Raw genomic sequence first — 9,857 nt, 5'->3', positions numbered from 1 at the left:
CACAAGGCAGCTTATGGGGCGGAAGGCAATATTTTCGGCCGATAGTTGTCCTGGCGGACTTTGAAGAATTCAACTCAGTTTAAAGGCTGCGGTGTATTACAGTGATTTCGCACAACAAATCATCGAAAATGCGGCTGTATCCGACTGAAACTATAAATTGATATATTTTGAAATATCCAGTTCTCGATATTTCACGAGGTAAGTGGAATTTAGCATTATTTTCTTAGTAAATCGTTATTTTTATGTTGTTATGCTAATTAGGAAGGCGGTGTTTGTTGACAAAAGTACAGTTAAAACTTCTTCTTCTATAATTTTCTCTTTTTAACTGCCCAAAAATTTTATTGCATATTCTTACAGACGAGACATTGCTCTTTAACCGGGATGCTGTTTTAGAATGCCAACTAATGTATCTTTAGCGATATTTTGCTTTAAACTCGGCCATTTTTTTGGCACTTGAAGAGTAGTTCAATTGGGAAGAAATTAAAAATTTTGTAAAAAAATCAGATTTCGATCAAATTCCCAAAAAAGCTTTTCAACACAACCACAAACATTTGCTTGTTTCGGATAATGAGATTTTGTTCAGATTGGTAACGCTTTCTTTGTAAGGCAAATTCTTAAAAGTGTGGCCTAAAATGGCCGCTGAAAGCCTTCTCAGAGCTGTAAAACCAAGATGGTCGCAGTACAGCTAAAATACGAATCGAACTGAGCTGAAAGTTATATTTATGTGAATCACTTATATAGACCATTCTTCTGAGAAAGTTTGAGGGATTTCATTTTTTCTCGTCCAAACGACGATAGTCGATATTTACAGAGGACGGCTCTTAATACTACTTACAAAAGTTTGTTTATGTTAAGGTGGTCCATATGGCTAAAATGCGTCCAAAAAGGAGTTTTTTTGTAACATCTCATTGACTTCTTATAAATTGTTAACTAGACATCTTTCAGTTACTTTTTACCGTAGAATCTGAATTTGGACTCGAAAGTTTCAATTTTTGATCAGAAAGGTGTGAAAATTGTCACCTTTAAATGTCACTCAAATTAGCATTTATTTTGTTTTCTTAGTTGCTTTTCTCTGAAAAGTTTTCCTCTTTGGGCTTTCGATAACTTATAAATAAAGCATTATTTTGTGCCTTAGCCGACTCCTGATTGTCAATTATGACGTAATAATTTGAGCTCCCTTAATTCAGTCACGTGGCATATCGTAGAGGCCATCCAAACTGACGATAAATGTCGGCTAAATGGGGGAACAAAGCTCCACTTGTGTTTGTTATGACTGGCAAATTTCATTTGTATCGAGTTAAGCGAATGCAAAATATCCTCATTTTCGTCTTTGAAATACGTAGAATCCGTCGAATTTTACTTGTTTCTGGTCATTACCTCGCTCGTAATCTGTCCGCCATGTTGGATTTCTTCTTCATACGTTGCTTTGCCTCCTGGGACACTCATTTCGTGGAAGTTTCGTGGAGAAAATGACGTATTTTAACGTGTTTCGCGTCGTTGAATACGAACAAAAGGACTTCCTTAGCAACAAGGATAAACAAAGGAACGGTGATCGATTTGACCAGCGGTTACCATGCGCAGTCGCTACAGACCACTTGTACTCGCGTGTTCGAATACATCGCTCGCGTATCTTCTCGGATCTACACGTTTGTTGAACCGTGGCATTTTGTGAAAAAGTTTTGTAAATAATCAAAGTTCTTGCTGTATATAGTATTTTTTAAATAGTTTTGTAAATATTTCGTCTGTTCCAAGTGGTTTTTTGGAAAAAAGGGATGTCCTGTCCTTGTGTTTACAAGGCACGCATCGCCGGCGGAGAAGGCTCGCGCACTGTGTTGGACTTAGAGAATCTAAAGGATTCTGGATGGCTAATCGAAAAGAAGGGCAAAAGTTATAACTTTCATTCTCCTGCTCCGGAGAGAAAATTCTTCAAATCCTCGAAGGATGTGACTTTGTTCCTGAAAGGTCGTGGCCAATACGAAGCGACAGTTCGTTGTTCTTGCGGTCAATCGAACACGAGCACGCCAAGCGCAGTGGATGAAACGGGAGGCATTCCAAGCAGCGAGTCGGACGAAGAGTATCGTCCTGATACTGAAGAGGAGCTCACTTCAAGCGCGTATGAAGAAACACCAGTAAAGGGAGAGAATAACGCTCGGCCACATGGTCCTTTTCAAGCCAAAAGGTGAGACATTTGATTCTCTTTGTTTTGCAAATATCTTTCGGAGTGCGCTGTCAATCTGAATGAAACAAAGTCTATGTATATTTGTCAGGGTTGTACAGTGTTAAGTTTTCTCTTGTTAGATTCACCGTTGTTGGTTTACTTGTCAGTTGTGTATAATGCTTTGAAACATAAAAAATGATGTGATCATAATCTGGAGCAGTGTATTTCAGTTCTGATTTTCCTTTCTGTACTTTGACATAGATTGAAGTTGGAAACTGGGGTTTCTGCAATTGAGCTGCCCATTAACTATTTTGTTGGAATGACAAACCAGTTTGAGGGATTGTTGGACCAGATAAACAGTGCTTGTCGTTGTGCTACTGAAAATTGTGACGGTATGTTAAATTCCTTGTGAAGTTTGGAATAGGTAATGCATCAGTCACATCCAGCTGTACCCATCAACCCGGGGAATAGTAGGGAATTTTTCAAAATTTTGCCATCACAGGGGTCGGGTGTTAGCCTTCCACCAAATAACCTGGGAGTATTTGACCATCTTACCTTTTTTCCCGTATAGGGTTGTCGTTTCTGATGACCAGTTCATCTGCAAATTAGTGCAATTCTGCTAGAATACGTCTCGATATGACCCTTTTTACAATAGTACAAGAAACAAGACCTAGGTAGGACTAAATTTGGCCCGAATTAGCTTATATTTTATTGAAAGAAAGTAAAAAAATTGAAGAAAATAAAATATTTTTGAGCCACTACGTATACTATGGGGCAATTGACAGGACCATTGGTAGACTAGCTAGGGGACAGCTAAATACTGTTTGGTTAACTACCATGATGGCTTGCATTGTCTATATTTTCATATAAGCCTTTGTTAGAGGGAATTAATTGCTTTTAGGAAATAAGGAAGAATGGTTACATTTGTCATGTAAAGAAATTTTCTTAACTGCACATGATTTGCAAGCCAACAATTTGTGACAAATTTATAGGTAAAGCGAGGTGCTGTTTTGGAAGCATCACTGATGCTCTTTATGCAAATGTTAGTGACTTTCCACATATTTGCCGCCCAGACAAAATTGATTTGAGTAGTGGGCAAGATGGCGTGGGTAGTAGGCTTCTAATTGACACCGTGTATCAAGGTTAGAGATATAACATTAAGTTTTGGTGTGAAATGGGGGGGGGGGGGGGGGGGGGCAGATGTTTCGTTGAAGGGAACAAAATTGCCGCTTACCAAAACATTTTGACCTCGTGTGTATATCAATCTTATCTGCATAGCCCTGCGGGAAATCTGCTCTTATGTAGTAATTCACATCACATACTAGTTTTGACTCAATATACAATTATTGGCAGTGGCACTAACTTCATCAATTTTACTCAACAGGTTTACTTGTACCCACAGCAGTTGAAAGCAAGGGCTTGGGTGGGGCAGTGAAAATCAAGATAGCTTGCAATGGCTGTGGAGTCTGCTTGGAGTATGCCAGCAGCATGGTGTGCCTCAGAGAAAGGAGAAGAAACTGTGTTTCGCTTGCCTTGGGCCTTTGCTTTTTGATTTGGGGTCATGGTTACCCTTTATACCATAAAATTTTAAACTTGGGATTGGGGATTCAAACTTTAGCATATGGTAATTTTTATAATATTATCAAAGTTGCACATCCATTCGTGAAATCAATTCTTGATGAAATTTGCGAATGGGGCAAGAATGAAATGAAAAGCAAGGACTCCTCACAGCTTGGCAGCTGGAAGAGGGCAGTTACTACCTCTGATGGCTGCTGGCTAATTAGGGGACATCATAGTCAATGTTGTACTTTTGTTGTTGTTGATTTTTTGAGTGGGTGTACATTATATTACGGGCATGCCTGTATGAGGGGGTCCAATAATGTAAGTGACAGCGACTTGTGGGAAGGGACTTCCAAAGCAGCTGAGGGGCACTTGGCTGAAGTGTGTTTTGGTAAGGCTAAAGAGGAGGGTATGGTGGTTGCCATTAATTGGCAAGATGCCGACTCCTCGTCAGCTAAATCATTTCGGTATGTTTTTCCCGATAGCTCCCTAAGTCGCATTATGCTTTGTGGGGGTCACGTGGGTCGTTCACATGCCAACAATTTAAAAGACTACAAGTCTAAGAAGTCAGTAGAACAGTCCTTCATTGCCAGCAAACTTAAGGACTATCCTCAGCTGAAAACAGCAAAGTGCGAATGTGCAGGCAAGAGGGCACATTCCAAGAACTGTGGATGCATGTCAGACGCTTTTCTGGCTAGAGCTAAGAGTAACCATTTTTCTGCCTTAAAGCAGTGTGGGAATACTCCCAATGAGTATGCTAAACGTATGCGTATTTTGGGGAAATATCATTCCCGAGATATCCATCAATGGACTGATGCAGATGGGAAGAGTCACAAATGTCCATGGCATCCCCATTATGTCTGCTCTTGTGGAGAGTGTGATAAGGACACAGGCACAACAGCTGGTGGCAAAAGACTCTTGGGGTCAGGCAGTGAAGGGAGCACAAGCAGAAGGGTGGGTGAGGCAGAACAGGACGTTGACAGGGCAGATGATGAAGATAGTGGAGATGGGGAGGACAGTGAAGCTAGCATAGATAGTGAAGACAGTGATGGGGAGTATTTAGACTTTGAGTGCGAGGGAAAACCATATCAGGTGAGGGGAAAGGTGTTAACATGTGAGCTCCACAGCCTACTCTATGAGATTGAATGTGATCGCATGGCAGAGAAGGCAAATGAGGTCATAGATTCTAACATGGGTAAGGGTCATTCCAATTTACCAGAAAGTAAATTCCATGTTCTCACAAAGTTTAGGCCCAAGGATATTAATTTGCATCAAGTTCACTATGAATTTTCTACAAATCTTGGTCTTTGTCAAAGTAATATGACATTCCTGGTGGAACAAAAAGGTCCCTCTTACCATTGGGCTAGAGATCTTTTCTCAAAGATGGGTCTGCCAGAAGTGGATGGCCTGGAAGAAATTATAGTTCGAGAGAATCAAGAAAGGATGAAGAGACTTCAAAGAAAGAAAACTGACCACGTAAAGAAGCAAAGGGTGACCTTCAAGCAGAGACGGCAGGAAGAACAAAAGAAAAGGTAAATTAATCTTTTTTTTTTTTATTACCTGTTCCCTGTGAAACTTGGAGCACGACCATTAATTTTAATAATTAAATAATTATTATTTTCCCATCTATATTTATATAAAATGGCAGAAAAAGTGATATTCTATCATATATCAGACATGTTAGTGGATATTTCATTCTAACATTCTTGCTTTGCTTGCATTGGCTGTCAATCAAAAAAGACATCTCAAGTTTTCTGTCAGTTGGTAGGGGCTTTTTTTTCAGTAGAGGGTAGGCCTTAACCTGCTGCAAATTCTATGGGTTGGTTTGATCTTTCATGTTGTATCTAGTTGTTTACATGTTTGCCTACACTGGGGGGAGGGGAGAGGTTCTTGGCACTAAGCGGAGGGTTGGGGTTCCAACACACCAGCTAGGTTCTCTGTACTATACATCCCATTTGACCAACCCTGTAAGATATTACACCATTTTTCTCTTTCAGGCGACAGTACACAAAACGTCAAAGGATCATACACTCTTATGGAAATGATGAAGACGAAGAAATAAATGCAGAAGAGGCATTGGCTGCAGTTTTGGCTACCATGCCTTCAGAAGAACCTGTTTCAAATGGCCCAGCTAAGAAATGTGTTTGTGGTGGGAGTGACCACAGAAGGAGGTCAAGTGCACTGTGTCCTTTGAACAAGAAAAACAAAGACCAAGACAGGCAGTAACTGTAATCTTTTATAAGTGTAACATTTCCAAAATTTACACAGATCAGCTAAAAAGTCTTTCGAACAAATTATTGATGTGAACATGAATTTTTTGTTTTCAGTTATAGATATGTATTAATTTCTATATTACAGTGTGGACGCTCGAACCGTGAATGACCCAGGCTTTTTTGGACTTTTACTCTCTCTGCAATATAAACAGACTAAGGAAAATGTATCATTCGCTAAGAACTTTACATCCTTTTTTCTGATTCAATATTGTTAAAAAAGGTCAAATTTATTGTTTTCAAGGGAGTTTCTGATTGGACAGCATTTGAAAAAAAAAAGGCAAAGGAGAGCCTTGACTCTTCACGGTTCGAGTGTCTGCACTGTAATGAAGCCTGTGCATGATTAAGGCATTTTATGAAAATGGTTGAGTCAAATAGAATTCAGCAAACAATTTGTATTTTTTTCTTCAAGGCAATAAAGTTCAGAAAGTTGACATTAATTTTATTTTCTGTTATCTAACATGTTGCACAAAATAAAAATCAGAGACATTTCAGAAGACAGATGCACAAGAAACTTGCAAGGCTAACATGTGTGACAAAAAGAATTTAGTGACATGATTTATCACTGAATAATACTAATACCCAGGAGTGGAATTCAATCCTATATTTGCATATTAATTTTGCCATTCTAATTGCAGTGAGGAGATCATCAGTACATGTACATCTTACATTGTTTCTTATGCATCCATTTCATTTTTTCATAAGTGTTACATTTCCAAAATTTACACAGATCAGCTAAAAAGTCTTTCGAACAAATTATTGATGTGAACATGAATTTTTTGTTTTCAGTTATAGATATGTATTGCTATAATACAGTGTGGACGCTCGAACCGTGAATGGCCAAGGCTTTTTTGGACATTTACTCTCTCTGCAATATAAATAGACTAAGGAAAATGTATCACTCGCTAAGAACTTTACATCTTTTTTTCTGATTCAATATTGTTAAAAAAGGTCAGATTTATTGTTTTCAAGGGATTTTATGATTGGACAGCATTTGAAAAAAAAAAGGCGAAGGAGAGCCTTGACTCTTCACGGTTCGAGTGTCTGCACTGTAATGAAGCCTGTGCATGATTAAGGCATTTTATGAAAATGGTTGAGTCAAATAGAATTCAGCAAACAATTTGTATATTTTTCTTCAAGGCAATAAAGTTCAGAAAGTTGACATTAATTTTATTTTCTGTTATCTAACATGTTGCACAAAATAAAAATCAGAGACATTTCAGAAGACAGATGCACAAGAAACATGCAAGGCTAACATGTGTGACAAAAAGAATTTAGTGACATGATTTATCACTGAATAATACTAATACCCAGGAGGGGAATTCAATCCTATATTTGCATATTAATTTTGCCATTCTAATTGCAGTCAGAAGATCATCAGTACATGTACATCTTACATTGTTTCTTATGCACCCATTTCATTTTTCACGTGTAACAAAACATTTTATTGGAGACTTCTATAATAAATATCAATTTTATAGCAGTATTTGTTGTCGTGCACCGGAATGGATTTTCTTGTGATTACCTTAGTTTGCTTCATACAAAAATGAAAGCAATTCAGCAAGGGAACATAATTATCTATTTTACAACTAACTATTTCTTCTTTTTCGATGGCCCAGGAGCATTGTCCTGGGGCATATCTTTTGTTGTTTTGTCTTGGGTGACCTGTAGAAAAAATGACAAATCAGTAAAAATATCACAATTTTTGTACCTAATTTTTTACAGAGCAAGAAGTCCCCCTTATTGGAAGATTCCCATTTCTTCCTGTTTTTCATGAAAGTCACAGCAAAAGTAACAATGTTGTACAGAAATGTGGATGTTTTGAACATTATACTTTCCATGTACATGCCTTACTGACACTTACTGGGAATTTGACACAAATTCTAATCTTCAGACAAGGGTTTGAGAAAACAATACTCGTGCATTACAAGTGCTGTCTCTGATAAAGACACCTTTACAAATAATAGAATCATGGGAATTGGTGTGCCTAGTCCTACATTTGTTAAGAGGAGGGTGCTTACTCTTGTTCGGCAGTGAAAGTCATCCCTGACATCTGCCTCTCTGTACACTTCAATGACTTCCCTGAGGGGCACTTCGTAAAAATTCCTCCTCTGTCAAAATAAAAAAAAAACATTATTATTATTATTATTATTATTATTATTATTATTATTATTATTATTATTAATTGGCACTTCCTTACCTTCCTGCTTTTGGGGGCATAATCTTTTATGTCCCCCGGGTAAATTTCTCTGATAACATCCACCAGCTCCTCTGGGTAGATGAGGGAGCTGCCACCTCCAATGCCATTGTCATGCTGCAACCAGATTAAGATATATTACATTTTAGTTATAGTAGAGTTCACTGTGTTATGACCCCTCCCCCCAACAACATGAAGACACTCCGCTACACCCTTTGATTATAATTTGCTTGATTGTTGGATTTTATTTAAATCTGTTTACCCCTACTTAGAGACGCCAAATAAACAAATTAGCAGAACGAAGTATGCGGGTCTTTTTGTTTCTGCTCGGAAAAATGGCAGTTTGGCTCATAAATCTTTTGTTGTATAAGATAATTTCTACCACGTGCGCTCTACGAAACACAAAATTTCACACCTTCTGCCTGCACATCCGATTTCTGTAAAATCGGTTCTCCAAGATATATTGAACAACATATCTCTCATAAAATGATGGGTACCAGGCGAATAGGAACATTTGATTCCAAGAAATGAGTATTTGACTGATGTAAAACAAGAAAACGACCTTGCTTACCGCCAGAAACGTGAACATTGCACGATAAATAAAGGAACGAATTTCCTTGTCGGGAGCGTTGGGTTTCCCCGACATTTCCCTCGCCTCAGTCAGCAACTGTCTTAGCCGCTTTGGCAAATCAAAACTGCAAGTTGACATAAGAAATATTTGTGAGAATCATTCACAAGCTAGGCAGCTGTTCAATATGACAAAACAAGTTTCAATAATCTCACTCACCCCAGCATTCTCACGCTCTGCACGAGCGGAATCAGCGCTTCGTTCACTTTTGTTTCGAAGGACATTTTCTGAAACAGAGCATTTGGATTAGTTCGAATTCTAATGTTCTATAAACGAAACTGCAAATGAACTTACCAGCCACCAAATTCTGGATCTCTTGACACAGTGTGGAGCGCGAACGAGTGCGATTTCACGCGAGGTCTCACGAGGATTCCCACTGACAGAAACAGATTGCGCATGGTCGTGGTTTCTGCTGGCTGCAACTTGAGACCGCAAATCCAATATGGCGTCTAAAGATGGCGACCTTGACGACGATATTTAAACATTGCTCTCGGTGAAACCAGCAAAAAGCAAAGCCTTGTGTTTTCATATAAGTTATAGATGTGTTTGCCCCTTCAGATGACGGGGAATGAAGGCAAGTTTTTTTTTTCCCCTTCAGCCATATGGACCACCTTAAAGGTTAATTGGGATGTGGGTATCTCCTTGGCTGGAGACCCTGGTTCTCTTTTCGTTCACTATCGAACATTTCGAATGCTTTTTTCTTTTTATTTAAGTACCACACATTACTCACAACACTAACACTGCTTACAATACTAACATTATTACAAAACTAAATTTCTAACAATGCGTTACACTATTTACAATGTAGTAACATTAGTTACAATACTAACTTTAAACACAACACTTATGTTACTTATGCTAGTTATATTTATAATACATATAATTTTTACTTTTTATTTATTTACCTAGTTTTCTACAGTTTGTCACTAAGGGAGAAAAAACGAGAGCACTGTACCGATATGAACCAAATTTTCTCCCACTGTAAAATGCCTAATAGAAAGAAAGGTGACTAGTTCGTAAAATTTAAATATAGCAGCTAACACT

At 38.3% G+C, this 9,857-nt stretch overlaps 2 protein-coding genes across 2 annotated transcripts; one reads left to right on the top strand and one right to left on the bottom strand.

Moving 5' to 3' along the window:
- Positions 1 to 909: 909 nt before the first annotated feature.
- On the top strand, positions 910 to 7,471 carry LOC146485081 (uncharacterized). Its single transcript, XM_085104046.1, has 4 exons — positions 910 to 2,179; positions 2,420 to 2,550; positions 3,543 to 5,250; positions 5,716 to 7,471. Exons 1-4 carry the CDS (start codon positions 1,773 to 1,775, stop codon positions 5,942 to 5,944), a joined length of 2,475 nt encoding a protein of 824 aa, XP_084960172.1. The 5' UTR covers positions 910 to 1,772; the 3' UTR covers positions 5,945 to 7,471.
- A 110-nt stretch (positions 7,472 to 7,581) lies between these two features.
- Positions 7,582 to 9,424, bottom strand: LOC146485080 (uncharacterized). Its single transcript, XM_085103721.1, has 5 exons — positions 8,973 to 9,424; positions 8,757 to 8,880; positions 8,189 to 8,302; positions 8,010 to 8,099; positions 7,582 to 7,653 (listed from the first exon to the last, which is right to left on the bottom strand). Exons 1-5 carry the CDS (start codon positions 9,035 to 9,037, stop codon positions 7,582 to 7,584), a joined length of 465 nt encoding a protein of 154 aa, XP_084959847.1. The 5' UTR covers positions 9,038 to 9,424.
- Between the last annotated feature and the right edge of the window lie 433 nt (positions 9,425 to 9,857).

Source organism: Pavona decussata, unplaced genomic scaffold (genome assembly GCF_977016875.1).
Source record: "Pavona decussata unplaced genomic scaffold, jaPavDecu1.1 SCAFFOLD_28, whole genome shotgun sequence".
Classification (NCBI taxonomy): domain Eukaryota; kingdom Metazoa; phylum Cnidaria; class Anthozoa; order Scleractinia; family Agariciidae; genus Pavona; species Pavona decussata.
This window is presented reverse-complemented; position numbering and strand designations above follow the sequence as displayed.

Bases quoted from the DNA above. Each gene is read 5' to 3' on its own strand.
- LOC146485080 (XM_085103721.1), bottom strand. From the start codon at position 9,037: ATGTCCTTCGAAACAAAAGTGAACGAAGCGCTGATTCCGCTCGTGCAG. The intron at 8,881-8,972 runs GTGAGTGAGATT...GTCAACTTGCAG, and splicing joins CAGAGCGTGAGAATGCTGGG to TTTTGATTTGCCAAAGCGGC. The intron at 7,654-8,009 runs GTAAGCACCCTC...TTTTTTCTACAG, and splicing joins ACTTTCACTGCCGAACAAGA to GTCACCCAAGACAAAACAAC.
- LOC146485081 (XM_085104046.1), top strand. From the start codon at position 1,773: ATGTCCTGTCCTTGTGTTTACAAGGCACGCATCGCCGGCGGAGAAGGC. The intron at 2,180-2,419 runs GTGAGACATTTG...ACTTTGACATAG, and splicing joins GGTCCTTTTCAAGCCAAAAG to ATTGAAGTTGGAAACTGGGG. The intron at 5,251-5,715 runs GTAAATTAATCT...TTTCTCTTTCAG, and splicing joins CAGGAAGAACAAAAGAAAAG to GCGACAGTACACAAAACGTC.